This window comes from Gobius niger, assembly GCF_951799975.1.
Source record: "Gobius niger genome assembly, chromosome: 12".
Taxonomy (NCBI): domain Eukaryota; kingdom Metazoa; phylum Chordata; class Actinopteri; order Gobiiformes; family Gobiidae; genus Gobius; species Gobius niger.
Genome location: NC_136863.1, coordinates 15,058,313 through 15,083,528, shown reverse-complemented (window position 1 = coordinate 15,083,528; position 25,216 = coordinate 15,058,313). Strand labels below are relative to the sequence as shown.

General features: G+C 41.2%; 1 protein-coding gene across 1 annotated transcript in view; it reads left to right on the top strand.

Moving 5' to 3' along the window:
- The first annotated feature begins 9,125 nt into the window (after positions 1-9,125).
- tmtc2b (transmembrane O-mannosyltransferase targeting cadherins 2b) overlaps positions 9,126-25,216 on the top strand; it is a 74,104-nt gene continuing 58,013 nt past the window's right edge. The window contains exon 1 of the mRNA XM_079568276.1: positions 9,126-9,602. Coding sequence (XP_079424402.1) covers positions 9,520-9,602 — 83 coding nt within the window. The 5' untranslated portion in view covers positions 9,126-9,519. The remainder of the gene's footprint in view (positions 9,603-25,216) is intronic.

Below are 25,216 nucleotides of genomic sequence, written 5' to 3'. Positions count from 1 at the left end.
AGGCGGACCATTGAAGTGAAACGGGGTGGACCCAGATACTTCAGGGTGAGCTTGTTTGAAAGAAAATATCACCAGATTTAAAACAAAATCGGCAACTCTCTATCTTTTTTCATTCTGAAGTAAGAAGCAAAAATATAGAATATATAAAAAAGAAGGTGTACAAACTCGTGACCATTTTTCGATGCAAGGTTTCCCTGAAGGCCTAGGAAGTCTTGGGAGGCCATCACTAATTGAACATAGAAAGCCTCAGTCATTCATATCACAGGAGATATTTGAAAAAATGTGACCAATCATGAGAACGAGGGACAGAAGTAGGGTTTGGTCCATGTTGAGTTATTCACAGGTTATGGAAGTGTAGTCTCCAAGCTTTACAACAATGTGTAACACATGGAAATCTACTCATATTTGGAGAAGCTGTGGCAATTTGAATGTAGGAACTCAAAATATCTCAAAGGGGCGAAAACGGCCGCTTAAGTTTGGGCAGTTCTCACCTCTCTCTGCTGGGGGTTCATTTACATCTCATTTAGATAAGCCATACCCTCTGTAAAGTACAGGTGGGAGCACAAAATTACACAAAAAATAAGAAGAACTCTAGAGAATGTTCAAATCAAAAACAGGATGTGCAATGTGATATATGTATAGAGTATATGAGTATGATTTTATTTCTCAGATATAGCAACACCTGCGGCCATGCCCCCTGGGTCGTTCACAACCTCAAAGACCCAAAAAGGTTTTGTCATTCACTTTGAGCTTTTATTACTCAAAAGTGTCACTAATAATAATAAATACTATTTTTCACTTTTCCAATTTTATGATTTTACTTCAAGGACCCACCATTCAAAACAATCCCAGCCATCCCTTGTGAGGATCAGTGGAGGAGGGCACCGAGGGAGTGTTGATTAAATAAATGATGCAATCCTATTGGGAAACACACCAAGCTCATCTTGCGCTACTCACATTCTTACTGTACAATCCAATAACAATACTTTTTTTACCTTACATTTTTTATTAACAGTTGAATGATGTGCCATCTGAAACAGCAGGCTTTTTAACATCGCTTTGATGCCCACATGTTTCAGAGAAGCTCCTGCCTCGGATCGTTTTATTTATAGTCAGCTCAGAGCATCTATCTCATACAAGCAGCCCTGACAAGCCTTTTCTTTTTTTTTAATAAGCTAAGTACTATGAGTCTAAAACAAAACCATCCAGAATCCAAAGAGGTGTTGTATCCACAGTAAAGCCATTTCCTTATCAGCCGCTGTTGTTGACATCTTCTCTGGGAAATATTGGTTGCACAACTTGCACCGTATTAATTTTGAGATGTTTGTCCATTGAGATAACGCAGTGCGGTCGTGTACATCTCCAGTTTATGAGAGTGAGATCAGCGGTGTGTTTCTGGTGTGAAGATGTGCTCCAGATGTGCTCAGGGTGTTGCAGATGAACAGTGGCTCTGTAGTGTTACTGAGTGGGGGGCGTAGAATCACATTTTTGAATGTTGTTTCTAACCAAAACTTTACAGGACCCCAAACCCCTGAAGGTGTACGTGTGGATCTTAATCAAAGGGACTCACATACAAGTGACTGAGTTTCCTATAGGCATGAGCACTCCATATATAAGGAAACACAGTGAGGTAACAAGTAATCTGGAGCCTCACAGAGGAACCAATTTGGGATGACTCACTCCTGGGGGCACTTTGAAGAATGTTTGTGGGACAGTAATATGATCATATCTGCTCACACGCATACGGATGAAGATCATAAACAGTTAAGATAATAAATTCTCCTGATAATTCCACTGTTGGCTCTTATTGAGCTCAGTGTAAAGAGATTTACGTCCTGTACTATATGTGGCATACTGTAACCAACACCTCTGCACTTTGAAGACCACATACATCATCAAAGGTCCTCACTCTGGGCTGATTAGTTTCTCACAGGCTCAGTGCCATGCTGCACATGGGTGGAGTGTGTTCAGCCCACTCAGTTCATACCACTTCTAAAGGAAACAGAGCAGCCTCAAAAGGCTTGATGAGATTAAACACCTCAAGATGTTTCACTAAAGAAATACAATCACTTAGTACTGCTGTACTTATGCTGACCCATACACCAATACTTGGAATTGGTTTATAAAGCATAAAATCTGTTGAGTTGTCTATAACTCGATTAGTTCTCTATAAAACAACTAAATGAAAATGAGCCACACCATTCTAAACATTAGTTCCACCACTCGACCTGTCTTCTGCTTATAAATGCCTATCTCACAAAAGAAGGGTTAGATATTTTTATAAACTTTTGCACATCTGTTTCTGGGGACAGGTATGCTGAAAAGGAGAAGCGTCCAATAAATTTAAACCTGTGAGATTTATGGAAGATCAAGCAAATACCAGTTTGACATATTTGATGTTGAGTAATTTTCTTTAATCTGAAATACCGAACCCCCCCCCCCCCAAGTGTTATAAAAAGGGGGGGAAAAAAGATTATTCTCCCTAAGAAAGATCTTATCTATCACTTAAACAGCAAATACCTTTGATTACGTACAGAACATGCTGATTCAATTTTTTACAAGTTTTATATCATCTATTTTTAGCTTAAAGCTATGCTGAGAGAAGGGAAATTCCACAACAGCAGCATTATGGCCTATTTGTGTGTCCTCAGAAATGATAAAGCAACTCTGTTCTGTCCTCAGTGTTGTGGGTTCAAGTCCTGCCTTTCACCCTGTGCTGTCTTGTCCAATAAAGCCTACAAGTAAAATCTAGAAATGGGAAGTAAAATCCGCTGCTGGAGCCGGCCCTGGTGCTGAAAGAAGGAGCTGATTAAAAGGCCTGTGTCACAGACTGTGCACAGAAATCACAGAGCATCACTGAGGGCCAAAATTTAAGATTACAGTATCAACAGTGTAACAGATATTGTGGCAGATGCAACTGTCAGCATCGTGTCCTTCCATTGCCCTGCCTTTAAATAATGTACTAATAAATGTGCAATATTTGATAACACATTGTCAAGAGTTATGAAAAATTCTCGGGCTGCACACTGAGGATCCAGAAAACAAAAAGCTACGGTCAGATTGGTCCACCATGTGTTGTCTTGTTGTGTGAACGTGACAAATTAAGGCCAGAAACAGAACACGGAAGGAGGAGGGGAAAATGCTGTGAGAATAGAGTTAGCAAAGACCAGAGAGGAAACATTTGTATGCAAGTTCCATGTCTGGCACATTAGTATTCTGTGAGCTCGTGTCAGTCCATGTGTTCACTCCATATAAATCACAGCATGTTTACGTCCACCACTGAAGGGACTGCTGATGCTATGGCCTATCCACCACTGCTTTTATGCATGAGTCTTTTGAGAGTGATTTGTAGGAGCCTGACAGGACACACTTAGCTAAAAAGGCTTTCAAATGGACATCTAGATAACAAAGACACACTGATAGTTGAGACAATACACCTTCTGCAAACAAGCATTCTCTTACTGTTTATCAAGCGTGATGGCCATTCTGTCATTTTGCATCTTGATGGATTGACTTCATCATCAGTTTCCTAGTTCGCGGTCAAGGCTCTTTCTTACACATGTGACATTGCTATAACTTTTGCAACGCACTATTCAAGGTGGTGTTCTGCCCCCTTTGAAAACGTGTCTGTGAGCAACTGGATGGGGGATATTTACATTTCATTTTTATTTCTGCAGAGTGATCTGCTGTGAGACGTCAATGACAAAGATTACAGTCTGGTACCGGTGAATCCTGCAGGCCATGTGACCTTCATGTCTACACTCCCAGAGACATACGCATCATTCATGCGCCGTCTTCGGATGGGAATGGCTCCTGATCCATGCCACCACACTCCGGTCTGTGCCCACATCCTGGCACCAGTTAAAACCTCTTCATGGGCTGAGTTGAGGGCTCATGTTACACTTTAAAATGTGCTGTTTTATCCATTCAGAATAACTGTGTCTGTTGCCCGTGCGCTTTCCTGCTCCACCTGCCTTTACAGCTTTTGAAAACTGAGCAGTTTTCATCCAATTATAGTATTTAATTAGCTGTAATGGATTTTGAATTTACTGAATAAAAATGCATCGGTCTGAACAATGTTATCACACAATATCAAATATGATATAATTTTCTATAAATATTATGCAGCCTCACATTAAAGTTGCCCACATTTTCTAAGTCAGTAGTTCGCACTGGTGAGTAGTTTCCAGTCCAGGCTTGATAGTATGCAGTAAATATTGAGAAAATACTTGTAGCAAGATTGTTTTGAAGCTTAACGCCCATGTTAGCTAGTTTTAAATAGTGCTGCACATATGAATAAATCTGTGTAAAAATCGTGTCTATAGTTTAAAATTTAAATCTTATTTGGCCATTTATTTTTATTCAATGATTTATTGCATGTTAGCTTTTAGCTTCAAGAGAAATTCCCCAAACACAGAGGACTCTGATTTTACTGCAACAAAGGACATTTGGATACTCTAATATTGGCTCTACATATTCACTGTTAAACACATTACCATTAATCAACTGTGCTTCTCACCAGTGTCAAAGACTTCATACAGTATAAACATAAATATCTAAATTGATGTTTCTGGAGGTCTGCGGCTGTTAAAAGATGGCAAATAAAAATAGTCTTGTTTATATCATGCTTTTCTACTTCCACCCAAAGTATAACTCCCACTAAAGGTTCCCAGGTTCAAGGGAAATGTGCTCATTATAAATATTTTCCTTATAGAATCTGTATGAGCGAGATTGAGAGTCTGCTTGCTACAGTGTTATACTAAAAAGGGCAGAGGTTTCTGATTGACATTTTGAACTGATTTGAACTGTTTGATCGTCCATGGAAAGACTTCTCTGTGTAATTCTATGACACTGTGGAGCTGCCAGGACGGGCAGCAGGCTCCACGCATGGTGAAGTTACCTCTGCACTAGTCGGACATTTGCCATCAGTGCTTGCACTTTACTCATTGATCTTCTGTCTCTGTTATTCTCTTTGCAAGGGTATTGGGAATTTTTAGAAAGCCACAGCATTCCTCAGACAATGGCTTTCTATATAGCATAAACAGATGCCACACTTGGCTGTACTTTGCAGTTTTTTTATTTATAGCTCCCAGTTGACATATTGGTCATTGGTCTCCTATATAATCTGAAATATTTGTTTCATATGCTATGCATTTATAGACAGAACCAGCTCTTTGTTCTTCCATTCTGTCTTTTTATTGTGTTTTTCTCCCAATAAATAGCAGTATCCCTCCGTTCTCATACATCTCCTTTTGCAATGCCAAACATCTTTTTACTTCACATATTAGATCAGAAATCAAGCAACATGCTGGGAAAGTTTCAACTATTTTTTTTACAACAAGAAAAGCAGAATTATCAGTGCAGATGATTTTCTGAGAATCAATCATCTGACACGCAGCATCCATCTCCTGACACATGTTACATTTTACAATATGACCCAGTAAGTCTATGTAGTTACTATAGTACATCCAAGACAACTACTGCAGTACATCTATGGTACCTACACCTAATGTGGTACTTCACAGTTAGTTATACTGGTTCATTTATGGCACCCATAATGCTACCTATAACCATGAGAAATGCTAATCTAGAAAGCCTAAATGGAATAAAAATTGGAGGTAGGAATCTTAATAATCTGAGATATGCAGATGACACAACCCTACTGGCGAACAATAAAGACGATCTATTGCGTCTGCTTGAAAATGTGAAAGTCGCAAGTGAAGCAGCAGACTTGAGGCTCAATGTAAAGAAAACAAAGATGACAACAGATGACATCGAGGACTTTAAACTGGAAGATGAGTCTTGAAATTGTTGACAACTTTAATTTCCTCGGCAGTATGATTTATCGCAATGCAAACTCAAAATCAGTCAAGATCAGGTTAGTCCAAACAATGGTCTTTCCAGTGGCGACCTATGGAGGTGAGAGTTGGACTATAAAAAAGGCAGACAGAAAGAGAATAGAGGCTTTTGAAATGTGGACGTGGAGGAGGCTTCAATGTGTTCCATGGACAGTGAAGAAAACAAACCAATGGGTCCTGAAAGAAATCCAAGTGAAAATATCTCTGATGAACATAATAGAGAGGAACAGGACTGTCCTTCTTTGGACATGTGATCATAGCGGACGATAGTTTGGAGAAAGCCATCATGCAAGGGTCCATGGAGGGAAAGAGAGGCAGAGGAAGACCTAAAACGAGATGGCTGGACAATGTGCTGGAAAAACTGGGAATGACTCTGAAGAACTGTCTTGTTGCGACAAGAGACAGGACGAGATGGAGATGCCTAGTCGATTTGGTCACGACCTGATGGATGAAGAAGAACAAGAACCATGATAACTATAACTAACTGTGAAGTACCATTTTTGCAACTTATCACCCCCATTTCTAAAGGGCTGTGGGTATTTTGCACTCAATAAATCCAAACCAATATAATATAATTGTAATACTATTTCAAACATGCCCCTAATGAAAATAAGGCACAATTAAAATCTGAAAATCTGAGTCCACAAAGGACGCTAAAGAGCAAAGTAATTTAGCGCTGATGGTGAACTGCTGCGCAAGCTTCTGGGACATGAAAACTCTAATTCAGAATAATCATCTCATGTTTCCCCAAAAGAGTGTTAGTAATATTCTGCTGCCGAAACACAATAGGTGGCAAAGGATCGCATCTGTTTCTCAACTCTCTTGGAATCATTTGCAAGTTAATTTACCTTATGCTTCAGTTGGTAACTTGCCAGTTTTTCCACATTGTAATCATCCCTGAGTTAAGTCAAGAGTTGAAAAGCCAGAGTGAAGTGGGCCTGCCTTCAGCATTGATCCACTCCCACCACACTACAGATTGTTCCATGGTGTGTGGGGCATTTAGGCCAGAACATGTAATTATGCCGTGCAGAGCCCCAGTAATTTCACTAAACTGTCAGGATACATGGAGATTAGACGATATGGTACATTGCTGACGCACAGTAAGAGAGATAAAGCACCATGTAGGTTTGCACTGTTAGAAAGTGCAGATACACCTTTCATAGATCCAGGTTTGCCTAAATGATAATAGACCATACAGCAGACGTCAAACAGGATATGATGACTCAAGTTTCAGATAGCAACAAAAAACAAATGTCCTCTTCAGTTTTGCATTTGATTTGCACTTTTGATTCCACATGTGGTTGTTGAAAACTATTATCGCTCTATGCTCCCGAATTAAAGTGTATACATCAAGTGAATGCAATAGATGCTCTCACTGAAAACACTATCACACAAACACAAAGGATAAGCTCTGTGCACGCAAATGACACGTGACTTACGAGTGCGATCTCCGGTGCCACTGCTTCCTGTCCCAATAAGAATTAGCGATGTCTTGCACAAATCAGTTCAAGAAAACTTCACTGACAGTGAGATACTGATGGGAAGTCGCTGGTGTTAAAAACATTACATTGGATGCAAATTCTTGACTGCAGGAAACGTTATTGAGGTCGGACTTTCATTTTTATTTACTGTTAGCCATTAGCTTCAAGACAAAATAAACACCAGTGGAGGAGGTGAGGAACAGGAGTGTATTAACCAAGCTCACATCCATCATTGACAACACCTCCCACCCACTGCACGGGACTGTATAGCTGAGCAGCTCCTTCAGTGGAAGACTGAGACACCCTCCGTGTAAGAAGGAGCGCTACTGCTGTCAGACTGTACAACACGAAAGTAACTCATGTGCAATAACTACTATGCAAAACTACGTGCAATAATCTCTGCACGTTTTGATATTCTACATTTTATATTCTGTTCTAATCTGTTTTACCCCTTAAAGCTTTTTGCCTGCCATGTAATCTTGAGGTTTTTTTTTTTTTAGGCAAGACGCTGCTACTAACTCAGAGTGAAATAATGGAGACAGAATGAGCAGCGCCTCCTGAGGATTAAAGTCATGTGACGCCCGCGTGCATATAAATTGACAAGGGATTTTGGTTCTCAAAAAACCTGAAGAAACAGTGATCGTTGATTCTCCAGATCTACAACATCGTCCTTTCTTATTGCACCATCAAAGATCAGTCAGATTCCCGCCCTGAGAGATGAGTCAGAATATTCAATGGTTTATTGATCTGGATCTTCAATCCATCACACAGTGTGGATTTTTTCCCCCTTCAGACTTCTGTTGACCTGCTCTCTGTGTTATTAATACATTTAGCAATAGGTTGTTACATAAACTTCTTTGTTTGCCTGATTACCGTGGGGACTGCGAGGCCAGTTAAAGCACTAACAGAAACATTCATTAAGTTACCAAGTCAAAGGGGAATTAGAAATCCCTTAATTACACTCACAGTAATGGTAATGGGGTGATGGGAGCTGCTACACAGTCCAGTGACAAGTCTCCACGCATCCACGCCATCTCCGCTTAATGGACTGCCGTTAGTGCTGGGAAGTGACCCCGAGAAAGGGCCCGTGCAGTATGTAGTACGATTTATCCTCGAGTGCTCAGTGGGAGAGATAACGCATGCGCTGTGATCTACAAACCACACGCGCTCATGGGCAACAACAGCGTCAAGTTAACGCACATGGGACGACGCGGGACGGAAGTGAGTTATCAGAGTAAATAATATCTACGTTTCAATTAATATGCGAAAATGATCGATCAAAGAACTGAAATATATAATCCAACTGTTTGACGATGGGTGTTTTAGTCCAACAAGGTTTGTACATGCCATATAAACATGATTTCTCTCCCCCCCCCCTTTTTTTTTCTTCAATTAACTTGTCACACCACCCAGTAAATTTCATCCCCCAAGTAATTTTTCCAAACTAAAAACTAATACAAACAAGGTCTGTAACAGGACTTCACTTAAAATAAGATTCAAACATGCCTTAAGCCGCTCTAAATTAGAAGGCACATAAAGGAGGACAGAAATTTGAATTAAAAACTTTATATTCAACAAATACTAGAACCATTCAAAATCATGCCACGAGCACCGCCTAGTTTATGCACTGGAGTTCCCCCTTTATTTAAAATTGCTTCATCTACAGAGATTCTGTTTTTTACATTTTTTGATGAACCACAACACACTTATTTTTGGGAGTCAAACCGGATGCCGTTGCCCTACCGGCGCGCGCTTGACGTCGCTCCAAATCACGACGTCCATTCCCCACAGAGCAGCGGCTGAGCGTCAGAGCTGATCCGCTGCCGAGGAAGGAAGCGACGGTCGGCGTGCGTCTCGCTGTCACCCATCCAGCCACGAACGGACCGGTGTTTTTTTGCCCACTCGTCTGAAGAAGAAGTAGTGCGCCGATCTGCCCCACGAAAGCGCCCTCTCCACCTCTTTACGCAAGATGGGTTAGACACGCGAACACCCTTCATGGATTATCCACTTTGTGCACTCCAGCGGGGTTGATGATGATGGTGATGATGGGGGGACTTGTTTTCGCGGACACATCCTGACAAAGACGGGCCACTCTGAAGGGGAAACGCTGCTTGGGCTTGGCACCTTCGCTGTTTATCGTTCTGTTTTTATCTTGGAGTTTGCGAGAAAAATAATTAGAGATGTACGAGGAATTGGTGTGCAGCGCCGTGGCTCTGCTCCTGTACGTCAACACACTGAGTGCCGATTTCTGCTACGATGACAGGTACGTACACTGGGATGAATGAGCGACATCTATCCATCCATATCGTACTCACTGACGCCGGCTCCTCTTGTCTCCTGAGTCCTGAACCGCTCACCTGCGGAGGGGAAATGTGTGCTCCAACAGTGATCGCGTTACGAGGTTCATTCATTCAAGTGCCACGCGCTCGTTGGTGGAAAAGAAATTCCAATTTTGTGTATGATTTCAGCGCGATCAAAGCCTAACTTTGCATTGTTAGACACTATGTAGCCACTTTGTAAGTTTCCACTGTAGGCTGCAGATATGAATATTTTCATAATGTCATACCAGAAGCCTGTATGAGATTGTGAAGTTGTACCCATTCTATCTTATTGTGGAATGACTGATTTTTGTGGAGTCTACAGCTGAATGTCGCTGGACTACAGGTCAGGCAACATGATTAAACTGTAGAGATTTTATCATTGCACATTTTGCTTCTACACTTTCTACAATTCTGTACCCTCGGTCTCTGTCAAAAGTGTTTCCCAAGTGTGAAAGTTTAGGCGGAGAGCTGTGGTGTGTGGAAGAATAGAAATCCTTTTGAAAACTCCTTATGCAACTTTATACACACTTTCATTTGTTTCAAAAAAAAAAAAAAAAAAAGTGTTGAGATTAAGGCTGTTAAATGTTGCTGAGCAGCTGTAGTGGCTCCAGCCCCACTCTCCATGTTTGCTCAGATAGGTCAGAGGCATCACCCGTCTGCTGCCATATAGATCACTAATAGAGCTAATATAAAGCCAGACACAGTGACCTAGTATTTGCACATGGCCTCGTCTGCCAGCGCTATTTACTTATAGGTGAAAATCTAGGGCTTCAATAATCAATTAATAAACACCCTTGAGAGCCGTTTAGTTATAAATTGTATCATATGTTTATATATATATATATTTTCTGAATCTGAATTATAGTCAATTTTGAAGTTACCACTCATTTTTGTTTTCGGCTGTATTGGCAATCAAAGTGTTCCGTCAAATGGAAGACCTCAGTGATTGTAGTGATATATTACGACTAATGCAAAAGGAGTTACTTAAAATTGCAATATACCGCTATGGAAGGACACGTTTTATTGTTGTCTATAGGTCACATGATAATGTCGTTCCCCTGTCAAGTCATATAGGCAACCTCAAAGAATGAAAAAAATGAAACACACACAACTTGGAAAACCTTCATAACCTTTACCATAGTTCAGAGGCTTTGGCATTTCTCACCTCACTCACCAACTGATTCACACATTATGCCCTCCCTAATTTCCTTATTTCTACCACTTTGTAAATAAAACACTTCCTGCCTCACCTAAAACTCGCGGAGGCCTGCGGCTTTTATTGAGCTGGATTATTGCCATGCCGTACTAGGTCCTAGTGCTTAGGTCAGATGATTCTGGCAGTCTGCTCCCTCGAAACATGTTGAATTGCTTCCATAAAGCTGTCAGGGTGCGACTGAACTGAGAGGAGAGGAGAGAAAGGCCTCTGCAGCACTGCCAAAGAGAAAATCCTAGTCCTAACGAACCAATGAGCCGTTAACGCTATTTATCAAGACCAAATTTCTGCGTGCCTTATAATAGACAGTATTGCAGCCAATTGAAATAAAAGTAATTTTATGTTTTTTCACAGCTCGACATATTTTCTGTTATTGTGCACTCTGTCATTCAGCCTTATCTGTCTTTAACCGCTGCATGTTGTGCACGTTGGTTCAGACTTGAGCCGTCCCTGTCCCTTCAGGCTCTTAAAAGTTGTGCAACATGGACTAATTTGACATGTTAAGTATATAAATGTAGAGACTGGATTTAGATTTGAGGCCTCATGTTTGGATGAAGGGAGATAATTTTTTCAGGAAGGGCATCTGGCTTCCATTCTTTGCTAAATGAATACAGCAAGCACAATGTTTGCTGTTTTATATTTTATTATTATTATTATTATTATTATTATTATTATTATTATTATTATTATTATTATTATTATTATTATTCTCTTGTTCTCTTCCCTTTTCAGAAAATGTATGTGTAACCTTCAGTTTTATCAACATCAGTGTTTACATTCATATCAAACACTGCTGTCCTGGGTCCACAAAGATAAAAAGTGAGTGTTTACAGTGAAAATGTTATCTCTTGGCTGTAAAAAAAAAGAAAGACCTCTGTACTAAGCAGTTTTTGACCCTGCAGTCATCCATTCGCTCCTCCCTTCATAAAAACGACAGTGTAGAAAAGCGGCGCGTGTGCTCCACAATGCCATATCGCCTCGGGGAGCATTTCCTCTCACTCCCCTGGTCGCACTCATCATCAGCGCACACACAGCCCTGACACCTGCTCTGTAGAATGGGGATCATGCTTCATATGCTTCATATCTGTGGCCCGCTGTAATGCTCCGTTAGAGCACGCTGAGGAGGCACAAGAGAGAGATGCTAAGGCAATATAGAGTGGCGGTGAGCTTTGAGGAGACAAACTTGGTGAACTGTGTGGAACATCAGATTGATTGTGTCCGACATTTTAAAACTGTCTTGGTTTGTTGAAGGTTTATCTGACAATCTTAAACTAAATAAAGGGTATGTTGCAATAAAACTCAATATAGAGGCACAATTTGTTCACTCATTTTAGCCTCAACAGCTTGTGCACTTTTCCAGGAGAAAACAAAATACTTACAGCCAAACCTTTGTCAGCTCCCAGCATGCTCACTGGTTTTCATGGACTATTGTTCCTTGTCAGAGTTTGATGAATGGGAAGTGCGGGTCGCACATCATTTCTCAAGCCTCTGCAGTGTACAGTTGGAGGGTGATGAGTGTGAAGGTCTGGGTGAAGGACATGGTTCTCCTCTGACATTGATGCATGATTTACAACGCTCAGGCAGTGGGGCTACGGCCTGTCCGGAAAGCTTTATTAGGTACAGTAAGTTGCGGTTAAGCTGAAGGCGGTATGGTCTGTGAAGATGTGATGACGCCAAAGAAGCCACACATTGCCATTGAGACAGTGTTAATTATTCCAACAACTCCACTGTGGAGAAAACTGGCAATGTTCCGTTTCATCCCTTATTTCGCTTTGATGAAATTATAATAACCAAGGAGATTTTGAAAGATTGTTTCTGATGGTGGTTTGTGCAAGATGATCAAAAGGCTACACAGGAGATTCCATCTCTTGTACCTTTCCCCCCCACGTGTATTATTATTTAGAGCAGTTAAAAAAAAAGTGGACCCTTTTATTTGATCTTTTCACTACTACTGGTGATAAAGTGTCTTTATGACATGTCAACAAGTAATAGGATGAGTATTAGATTTATGTGCTTCTTACATGTCTTTAAAGGAACAGGCCACCATTTTTCCATACTGAGATATGTTCTTATCTGAGCTTAGACGAGTTGATGCGTACCTGTCTGGTCTTTGAGCGTGCGCTCAGCCAAGCACAACGACCAAAGATGTTGTTAGCATTTGGCCTCTCCCCGCATATTCATATAGCTCCAAATGGGGGTGAAGTTGGAAGCTACCACGCTCTTTCACGAGCACACTCAAAGACCAGACTGGTTCGTATCAGCTCGTCTAAGCTCAGGTAAGAACATATCACAGTATGGAAGCACTGTATGCCCTCAGTCGCGCAAAAAGACCAAAGATGTTGTTGGCATTTGGCCTCTCCCAGCATGTTCATATAGCTCCAAATGGGGGTGAAGTAGCTCCGAACTGCATGAAGTTAGAAGCGACCTAACTCTACCATGGGCACACACAAAAACCAGACACGTACGCATCAACTCGTCTTAGTTCAGGTAAGAACATATCTCAGTTTGGAAAAATGGTGGCCTGTTCCTTTAAATATTTTTTAATCAATGGCCAGCTATAACTCTGATCAGAGGTATGTAGAACAGGGAGACATGGCTGGTTTACCTCGCTATTCAGTTCAGTCAAGATAAATTCCCCCAAAATCCAGACCTTACGCGGTGTCTATGAATGCAACACAGGCTTTTAGTCTGCGCTGAAGGATAAACTGTTAAACATTGTGGTCATGTCAAGGACCCATGGGCGGCTCCCGTGCAGTCTAGATATCTCTGTTTTTTCCCCCCTATATCCAGTCAGTCCCTGTGCCCTGTAATTACCGTCCTGCCTACAGAGACACTCACAATACGGCGTGATAGTCCAAGCTTCTCCTCTGCGTCTCCTTCCCTGCAGCTTCTACCACTTTTCCTTCCAACAACTCATCCCCTGAAGTGGTCCAGGCCTCCAGCTCTCATCAACCAGTGACTGCCTCCAGATGGTCTCATTTGGTAAGCAGTCCCTGTATAGTGAGGGCGGAAAGCCACAGTAAGAAGTCAATCCAAATGGTTTGCGTAACGTTGCCAGGAGTTTAATGTACCTGAGGGGTGAGACAGCTACTGAAAAAAGGAAATGGCTTTTTTACCCCCTTTGGCTTAATGTTTTAATTGATTGTTATTTGCTATAGCTGGTTGCTTTGATGGTCTTTACAACCACCAGGGAGTTTCATCACTTGACGCGAGTGAGTGTATCTTTGTTTGTCAGCTTTATATCTTTTACACTCTTTTACACCAACTTTACACTGTCTTCAAAGCTACTGTATGTGTGTGTTTTTGAGCTCTTTCCAATGTGTATTCCCACAACAATTGGAGATTTTGGAAGGTGTTTCTGCAGTGTCAATTTGTGGGAAGATGAGCCTGCTTTAACAAATCTATCGTTTCTTTGCATTTTCCAAAGTTATCATCTAAGCCTGCATTGGATATGCTATTTGCAAATTTACCTTGGAATTTATTTTGTGACAAAACAAATAATGAAGAAAGGATATGTTCGAGTTGCTTTTTTGCTCCACAAACATGGCGTGAATGATGTGGGCCAGAAGAGTAACTTGCAAGGGGTGGGTTCATTCTTGGGTTAGTCGGAAACAGCTTTTATGATATTCTTCTTCCCGTTGTTTTTGGACACTTGCAATGCTTCATCATGCTTCTTATTGAATTTCCCCTCCTGGACATTTGGTCTTTGGACTGGAAACCCTGTGGTGAGACAGAGAAAAACATCTGCAGTTTACTGGTTATCTTCCGAACATGTGAAACTATGGATGTTCCTGCTAAATCCTGGATTCTGCGTGAACCCCAGCGTGAACCTCCTTTCCTTTGTCCTACCATTTTTGGTCAAGGGCTTTTATGATCTTGTCTTGAGGCCTTGAATGGAAGGTAGATTGTGCTTTGATAGTCTGATGGGCAGAATCCTTCCTCATAACTACTGTTACAACTACTTACATAAGGTTAACAGCTGTTAACCTTATGTAAGTGCTTAGTGCACACATTTAAACGTCAGAAACCTGTTGTTAAAACAGAGGTTGTCCTTTATTGGTACATTCAGAACAGTCTTGTTATCTATTGTCAATGAGAGAAAGCCTTAGGAGGCCTTTTTCAAATAATGAAAGGCTAAAATATGTAGCACTTTTTCTTTGCCAGTTCAGAGAATATACCTGCAGTTGTGCTCCAATGAACTCGCGGCAGGATCAGGCCCCAGATGTTGTCTAGACCCTTTTGATACACGACCCATAAATCAGACCTAAATACCTGCAGAATGCTTCTATGACCTGATATGGATGTGATTGAGCAATGTGCAGCTACAAGATTCTCTTTGATTCCTGGAGCTCTCTGTCAGGTTGCCTTGTTCACTTCACTCCAGTGGCTGCTTGCACTGATTGCCATTTGTGACATGCTGCTACAGTGAAGAAGGGCATTCACAGCTCTGAATGCACGGTGAGCTGTGACCAGGTCAAGGCAAGCTCCGAAATCTGTGATGCTCAGTAATCGCCCGTCTGGTATGCACTGCAGTGCAGGGATAAAGAGCTAGCCATATGTACAGTAGTTACATGCACATTTCTCTCTTAGTTAAAAGTCAAAATGCAGTATAGTCTTGCTTCATGCACCATTTGGTTTATAGCCCACACATTGTGCTCACATTTGTAGCAGCAGCCAGCAGCAATGAAATTGACGATTTGTCTTAATGGCAAATTCAGTGACTAAGCCAAACCCATTACAAGCATGAAAACAATTAACTTGGTGTTCTGAAGAGATCCGTAACATTAAAAATGATTTGTCATTTTTTCCACTAAATGCATAACAGCTCTTGGTTAGACACACCACATAATAACATAAGTAATAGCCGTTGAGCTAAGGTTATATTCACGCTGTCAGACATGGTCCCGATAATTTGACTCCTTGGGGCTAAGTTGTTAATGGGTCTAGACATGGGTTTGGATTTGTAGGGCTAATACTGGCTAATGGGCCTTAATCTCTGGCCACTCTCAAGCTCTTGGCCCTCTTCATACAATATTAATAGGATTAAAGGGCATGTGGATATGAGGGGGTGACAAATGTAACAGAGACCCCCTCCTTACACACATAGTTTGAACTAATATGTTACACCTTTAACAAGTGATGGCTCTCCTACTGTTTACTGGCCTTGTCCGCATCAGTTCCCATGTTTTGTGGGGAGGACTGGCTCATTTCAATAAGGTTATGACACAAGCCGACCACTGCGGGGGCAACAGTTTGGTCCTTTGTGAGAAAGAAGCTGTGTGGTCCCTCTGTTCTCCCAATGAATTAGACCATTTGTCCAGTTGCACGCATGATAATCAAGACCTGCTTTTTCTGGCTTTTTTTATTGCTGAATTGTCAGAAATAACCCTGTCAGAGCTAATTATAGATCTGCATGCTCTGGTTGGTGTGAGGAAATTACACCGCAGAGTTGAGAATTCACAGCTAAAGCTAACAGAAGCGACATTATGTTCGTAGTATGCTAACCTTATGTGTGGCTTGAGCATAAAGTTGTCTGTCGGGGGCACATGGGAATTGCAGCCTGACACGTTTCAAAGATGGTTACTAGACTGGACTTTAGCCATTAGCTTTTCCTGCCAAAAATCATTGAGTGCCACATTTTAGTGTGTGTAATTAAAGCAGTACTCATCCTATATAGCCACAAGGCATGTTTCGTCTGCGGACCTATCCTCATAACTGTTAAGCCAGTTCTCCGATTCGCCCATTATCGCAAATTTCCAAAGTCTTGTTATCTTTCTTTTCGTGATCGGCCCGCGTTTCTTTCCAAGGTCCAGCGCGATCATTTCTCTGAGTCTGTTATTGCTGCGGCTTGAGAGGTTTTCAAATATGATTACAGTGTCTTGTGTTTCCTGACTGTGGCTAAGTGAAACCGTGGGGTCAGGCCAGTCGTCTACTACCGTTGGTAACGAAGAGGCATCAACAGAGGAGGTAAGAACATACTCTTAAGGGTAAGAGAGGACATTGGAATTGGCATATGGTAGATCCTTTTTTTTGGAATATACTAATCAAAAGTTGTCTGTTCATCGTTTCTTGCGTAGTTCTTGTGTAGTTGCTTCCACCACCAAAACCATTGACTATGATCCGACGTCAGTATGGCCTTCTCCCTCACACCTGAGAAGGAGAACAAAGAGAAAGCATGTTTGTTTGTGTGCCTACGTTATTCAGAGAAAGTCTTAAGCCTCTCACTGGAACTGCACAGTTTATTGCAACAAGACCAAGAATCTAGCTCAAGTTGTTGTTTTAATGTAACAAAATGCTTACTGCACATTAACATTGCCAAAACACACTGCAGCACACTGTGAGGCAGGAGCTGAAGAGATTCAGGGCTGTAATCTCAGCGGAGGGGGGGCTCACTGCTAAAGACTTATGAGGTTTTACAGTATTATGAAGAAACCAACCCAGGAGTCGTCAAGTGCACCTTCTTCACTTTGTTTCCTCAGAGTGGGTTGTCATGTTACACCGATGAATAAATGAATAGATAAATAAATAAATGGAACATGTTGTACAAAGAAAAGGAGGAATCACAAAACTGAACATGTGTTTGAATCAATTAACAATTATGAATAGCATACATTCAACAATAATACAATACTGTGTAAAAATGTGATCGAAAATAATGCTCTGTAGTGTATTTTCTCTCACAACTTCTTTTGGAAAAATACCTCTTGAGTTGATTATTACCTTAAATTTCTGTCTTGAATGAATGAATGCATGAACGAATAGCCAAATTTACTTCCACTTATCCAATTTTTCAATAATTCTTAGATTATAGATCCGTTACAGATGATTTGTGCCGATAAGTGAGTCTGAGTAAATCTAATCAAGCGTGGTGTAAATTGAAGTGGCTAATGTAGCTTGTCATGGCTGGGTGTTGCAGACAGGCTGACATCTCTGCAGATGGCTAACAGCTTGTGTTGTATAGGATTTCACATGCGCGTCCAACTCTGTCATTATGAATAACTTCACATGAGCGGCCGATTGATGGGATGGTGACGGTTTGCTGACTTGCGCTCAAAGCTTTGTTTGGGCTGAGCGCTGACCCCAAGTATCTGCGGCCATATGTTTCTCCACATCACTGACCTCTGCCTGTGTGACTTTTACCCCATGTGGCTGTTCCAGCAAGTGAGGTCTTCCTCTTCAGCAGGAGGTGGATACACACTGTTGGGCTAGTTTGTTTTCTGATCCGCAAAGGAAGTTTAGCTTGGAGAGGAGTGGAGTGTGTTCTGTTTTTGGTGAAAAGTAGCCCTCGATTTTCAGGGTGATCGCATTTTTTGACAGAATAATGTGGCCTCTCAAGAAAAATACATCTCTAATTAAGCACATCAGTTGTATTTAAATTGAAGTGACTACTAATAACAAGCTGTATCGAAGCATGAGGAACAAGAAGACTCCAGAGAATGTGACCATTCAGTGGCGTACGTTCTCCTCCACTACAGGCTGGAGATGTCAGTTCTCTCTCATCTTTTGAGTTGAAAACTGATACAGTAGCATCCCACAGCTGGAGTGTAAACAGGCCACATTATCAGCCTGAGGTGTAGATAAAATGACTAGAAGTACTCCCTGTGTCTCTGCTTTGTAATTCTGTAGTTTTTTTTTAAATGTTTGCTAATGCGCCGCTGCTGTCACTCTGGGTGATGGATGGGGCTGATGACTCTCCACATGACAGCGGAGCTGAAGCAGCCGGCTGTGGGTGCTGCCTCTAGTTCTCTTGAGACACTGTTGTTTGGACAATATGTAGCGCCATCATTATGTCACCTCCAGAACAGCACATGGGCGCCTTATTCTCCTCAGGGGCTTCAGGCGACTGCTGGGAGCTCATTCATCCACTATTGATTTAGCACAAGTGTAATCCACCATTGTTGAACGCACAGATGGCAGGCTCTTATTAGGATATTGCCTGTTCCTTCTACCTTGTTAATTCTTATTCATCTGCAGGATTACATTCATAATGAGAACTCGATATGATTTGTGCCTTTTACTTACAAGGACACAGTATGAGAAAATCAGCAAATGAAATGTGCGATTTCATGTGGTCCATAGCCGGAGGCATTTGGTGAGCAAATGCACAGACAAATGATTGATAATAGCTGTCAGAATGAACAGATGACTTGGCAGGACTCATACTGATATGTGTGTGGATACTTAATTTGCATTTAATTAGCAGTTTAATTTGTTAGTCATATTCATATTCATTGAGTTCTTGAACTGCAAGTGTCCCCGAGTCTTATCAGTTTCTTTCCAAGATAGATAAGAGTGAAAGTTTTCTTGCACTGGTGAATTTGAAAGTTATTTCAGTGCTGGACTATCAAATGCAGCGTAAACCAGTCAGAGAAATTATCGTTGGCTGAAGTTTTTAAGGCTCGCCCATGTCAAAAGAAAAATCCTTTTGGTTAAATACGGTATAAACTAAACCTGCTGTGTTGCTAAATCCAATCCTCCTGGTTCTCACCTGTTTGGGGGGTAATATCAAACAATAGAAACAGAAGACACATTTCTAAGATTTCTTTCCCATATTGGTTTCATAGAAATGTATGAAATTAATTCTGAGTAACGTAACTGATAATATAAATCCTCTTTTAAGTTTAATTCAGAGTTCATGGCTTATTGAGTTCTCCTACAGTCTGATAACTGCAAACCTTGCTGTACAATATTGAATATCCTCCGTCCTGGGTGTTCAGCTCCAAATATGTTTATTCTTCTGCAGAAACAGCCGTACAGATCCTAGAATATGGTGAAACGGACAAATGCTTGAGAATTCACATCAGCTCCTCTTTGCTTGGAACCAGTGTGTACCAACAGTCGTCCCTTTTAGAAACAGCATCCATCACTACAACCGGTGTAGTGTTGACACCTGAGTGCATATGTGGCGTAGCTGGGAGTGTGTTCACTGAAGCTGTTCTGATGCAAGTGTAGCAAGTGAGAAACCTCAGCTGATCCATGAGTCCAGATCATTGTCACCGGAGCACTGTAGCCAAGCAAGGCAGCCTGGAGCTCTGCAGCAAAGTTTGTAGGGCATTCATAATTTCATATGTGATGTGTTTATTCAGTCAACGCTTTTGTTATGACAAGTTTTGTTCTATACAACTGTGTATGGAATGAAAATGCACAGATTTACATTTTTGGTGTTACAAGTGAGTGTAATAATTGAGAAGCAGATGCCAGAAGGTCATTTGTATTATTATTTTTTTCTTTACAAGGCTTTACGGTGCTCACTTGTGCATTATTGTGATGTGTTTACAGCTGTTGTAGAGTAGGACTGAGTTTATTTGATCTGGATTTGGGCTGTTTTTATGAGACCAACGTCGGCAGCTGACAATCGGCTTGTCTCATAATTGCGAGATTTACGACCAAAAGAAAGCACCTGCTCTGTGCTCAACACTGTTTATCTCTGGAGGTTTAGCACAGATTAGTCCTTTGCTTTTCTAAATGAAAGCGTGGAGTGATTGCGCCGGAGAAAACTGCTCATTTTCGGGATGTGCTCTGATTGGGATTAAGACTGACATTCACTACCAAGAAGCAAATTCGTTCCTTTGGCTGAGCTTGTTTTTTTTTTTAAAGTGAAAGTAGTCTCTGCTCGTGAACTGACACTTTATCAACAAATGTCAACAAAAGTGTATTACCTCTGAACTGTGCTTTATTGTTTTGCGAGTTGACATTGCTCCAGAAAATGCTGCTCGGTTGCTTTTATTTGTTGCGATCTATACCGCTACATTTTAAAATTTCACATAAGGCTCGCTGAGTTGTGCTGAGGTGTCGTGCAGCCAGTGGCCTCCAATAAACCTCACAAGTGAAAGGCTGGTAATTGATTTGTTCAAGTGCTCCCTCTGGTTCTGTGAAATGAGATGACAGAGAGGTTCTTGGTGCAGCCACAGCAGGAGGAATGTGCGGAGAAGGGACAGATCTGCAGCAGATCAATACTACACGGCACTGAAGAAAGAACAGCATACAGCCCTTTGTTCTCATGCACAGTGCAAAGCGCTATAATCCAAACATTCTGTCCCACCATAGGCTGGTATAATGTCTGTACGTGCTTGAAATCACAGGTCCATGGATTTATATCCGATACTGAACCGATACTGAACCAATGCCAGTTTTGGCTCTCAAAGCCTTAAAAACATATTTTTGATCGCGACGCAAAATGCCGCGCTAGCAATGGCATGCTAAAGCTAGTGGGTGTATGATAGAAATACCTAAAGAAGCCTAATAAAAGAAAATAACCACTGCTGAAGCCAAGTGTTTGTATTTTAGTTTAAGAAATAACTGATCTAGAAGATATTTGTAATGATCAGATCACTTCATTTGAGTTGTTTATATTAATGTAACCTAGCCTACCATATACCCAAGGATAATTAGTGTAGAAAAGTCCAGTGATCCTTGTTGTTTATCCATTAGTTTATCAATAGATATAATTGATAATTGATCTGTGACAGCATGACATGTCATTCCTAAAATGTAGAAAAGTGTCAATTACATTTTTCACTCAGAGAAAGCCACTTTTAAGAAAGTCTCTTGATATCGGTAAATATCGGATATCGGCAGATACTCAAACCCCAGTATCGATATTGGTAGCAAAAAAGCTGGATCGGTGCATCTCTACTTTTAAACGTGTACGGCATTGTGTGTAATCCAGTACTTGTATATTAACAATAGAAAAAAACATAATCGGATCAGAGTTGCAGCCCCGGGGAGGCACCTTGTCTTTGCCATGTCCTCTGTTCTATTCTGTGTGCACTAGAACACAGTGGTGTCGACAGGGCATCAAAAATCTGCTGTGTTTCTCTCTGCATCTGTCCTCGCACTTAGTAGACACTTAAAGTTTCCCATTTCTTTGGCGTAACTGAGCTGAACGAAATGCATTGTGCCTCAATCCCGTTTTCCGTGATGTGAATGTGAAATATCTCCCCAAGTAAGTAGCAGAGATGATGGAGGTGGCGTAGACACTCTCCCTTTGAGGCAGTCACAGGGACCAGAGCTAATAGTTACAAATGAGTTCTTTGTTTTGTCCCTGCATGCACCATCAGCCTCATTTGTTATACTGGCTCGAATAGCTGTTAGAAGACAATAGCTGAAAGTGTTGTCACGGTTCTGGTTGACAAACAAGGATATCAGTCAACTTTTGGACTTCAACAAAAGATGAATTAGCACTTTTAGCTGAATGAAGACAGTCTGTATTTGAAATAACATAAAGGTTTGCATCATTTGGATTGAGTATTGCTTGTTTGGCAATCCTTCCTCCCTTTGCCAGTGATGTATGGGGGTCAAAAAGGCATTAAATCGCTCCTTTGGGAAGCACTGACCTCGGCTGAGCTGTTATCGGAGATCTGACACGAGCAGGTTCAACTGATTAAAACTCGTCTGCTTCGTCCACACGCAAAGCCCTGCCTTATGTGAACCTCCCGTGTGGTTGCTTCACTTTAAGAAGATATGAGGTTATATGTTTATTAGCATTAGTCATTGGTTGAAGCAACACCTTTTTTAAGTTACCAAAAACTGCAGCCACTTTAAAGGGGCTAGACGCAAGTTAGCCATTTTATACTCACTACTGCCACCTCAGGTCATATGTGTAACTGCACCTTCTATATTAAGCTCGTGCATGACGGCACTTCGGGCCGAAGCAACACCGTTTTTAGTGACAGTGCAGGATTTTAGAGGCAGTTGTGGTGAACAGGTCTGGGCTCATTCTACACATTAGGACATTGTTGGAACATGTAGGGGGAGGAAAATACTTAATTTTAACATTTTTAAACGTATAGTCCCTTTAAACTATAAAGTCAATTCCTTGGACAGCTAATAGCAAATAATCAAATTCCTTCAGCAATTTCACTTTTTTGTTTAAGCTATTACATTATATACATTACACTGTTGCACAGTCCAGTAAACATATTTCTTTAGTCAACATGTTACTTTTTGATTAAATGCACCGTCTTTCTCGGAGAAGTGGAGTAGACTAAGTGAATTTCTCTCCGTTTAAGCAGAGTTTAATAGTTAATGTAGTTTGGTCTGCCCTTTGGGCTGCAGTGCACTCTTTCACTTGGCACCCATCCTCATTACCTCTGGAAAAGCCTTCTGCGTTCATGTAAAACAGTGTAACATGAAACAGGATCTCGAGTAGTTTGCATAAGACTTTACAACCTCAGGCCGGCAGATGCTAAGAACTCAAATAACCTCACAGGGAAATTATGCGCAATTATGCAGTAAAAACAACACAAAAAAGTATATATTTTGTACTATTACGTTTGCAATAAGCTTGACTACAAGTCCAGTTAGCAATACTGGATTATTTGTGTTATGCATGTTCATTAACATGCACTGTCCCAATCAAATAAACCATTACATAAATAAATAAATACATGAAAGAAATCATAGCATCACCTCTAATGTTTGAAGCTGCATCAGACTAATGGGATTTCTCAATGTTCGCATGTCCACTCTGATGCTTTGGAGGAAGTAATTTCATGCTTCCTGGCAGGATCATGTATTTTAACCAGAGGCCAGTGGAGTGAGTTTACCACAACACACAATCGATTGTTGCTCTTTTTAGAGACCGTCAGATAATGTGTAGTTTTACAAAATGAGCTTGAATAGAACAGTGTTTGTTTTGAGCATAGTATTGTGTGTAAAACGGTGTGTTTTGCGATTCTTCCCAGTGATTTCCCCGAGAGAGCACGTTTACAGCTGAATTCCTTCAGGATGAGTCTGGTGCTTTGATAGCACAGTCCCAGTGTGGCCTCCTCAGTCTCAGTGTAATGAGCATCTACAGGTGGTCCGGCTGAGACACACTTCAAACCAGGAGTTAGACTTAATCTATTGGTGCTGCTCGTCACACATTAATATTTTCAGCGTGTTCTGGGGATTTTTCCATTTACTGTGAGGAAATTGAATAATAAATTAGTACTGCATGGTTCAGGGACTGGCCTCAGCTCCACAGTAGCCTGCACTTTATCATTCTTCTTTTACGTAAATTTGAAAGTTGTGCCAGCTTTATTGACTTATGTTTGAAGCTGATGACCTTTTATGCAATGCCAAAATGAACATACAAAAGATTACTTATAAAACAAGTTCCATTTACAAAGCTGCAGTGAGCAGACCTGACAGTCACTGATACCCCACACTGCTTCTTTTCTCGAGTGTAATGTGCTGGTGTAGTTTTAGTTTTGGGGCTCTGACAAAATGGAACAATAGTACATTTAACAGCCATGTGCGAAATGGATTGGTTTGGTCAATACCTCATCACTATTTAATGAACAAGGCTCAATTAAATGTAATTGATCATTGATGTCTCAATACAGGTCACACAGAAATCAATTGACTTTATCAAGCTACTAGGCCTTGGTCTCCCAACATAGTATTTCAATGGATATATTCATACAAATCCACTTTCATATTTTATACAATACTGATACTTATCAATTACTTATCAATGATCCAGCGATCCAAATCACGTTGTTAATGTATAGATAACCTTCATGGAAATGTTTGAGACACTGGCAAACTTGTTCTCTTATGACTTTGACTTTGTGGCCATACCGCCTTTGCTATGCCCAATCCCGTCAGACCTTGGAAGCTAAGCAGGGAAGGGCCTGGTCGGTACTTGGATGGGAGACCGTTTGGGAACACCAGGAAGCCTAGCGAATGTAACGCGTGAGTGAGTGAGTGGTGGTGGTCGGAGGGGCCGATGGCGCAGACTGGTTGCCTCCCTTCCGTCAGTCTACCCCAGGGCAGCTGTGGCTACAATAGTAGCTTACCACCACCGAGTATGGAGTGAATGAATAGTGCAATGTAAAGCGTCTTTGAGTGTCCAGAAAAGCGCTATATAAAACCAATGCATTATTATTATTACTAATTACCATGCTTAAGGAACTAGGGAGCTTTAATGTTTCCTGATGTTATTATTTTTTTCTGATTGATGCATCCATGATGTGCTTGTCATTTACAAATTATTTGTCTTGGTGCAAGACCATTGTAGTCTCTGCTTTAGGATCCAGCAGGTGCTGATAAAGAAAATAATCTGATTTGAAGCTTGTGAATATTCCCATAAACCTGCAGTTTGTAGGTCATTGTGCCATTACAGCTTGTACTTGCTCTGTCTGAGCGGAGGATAGACCACGCTCTAGGGGGTATGGGGGGGGTTTCCAGACTAGCCTTATTCTGCCGGAGGTGGACACTCAACGAACCCAGCAACCCCCTCAGGACTAACCTCGAATCCCGCAGGCAACAAAGGGATTATACCAGCAATAGACTAATCTACTTTAGTGGATATACTTCTCCATGAGTTTAAGCATCACCTTAATCTCTCAGAGATGT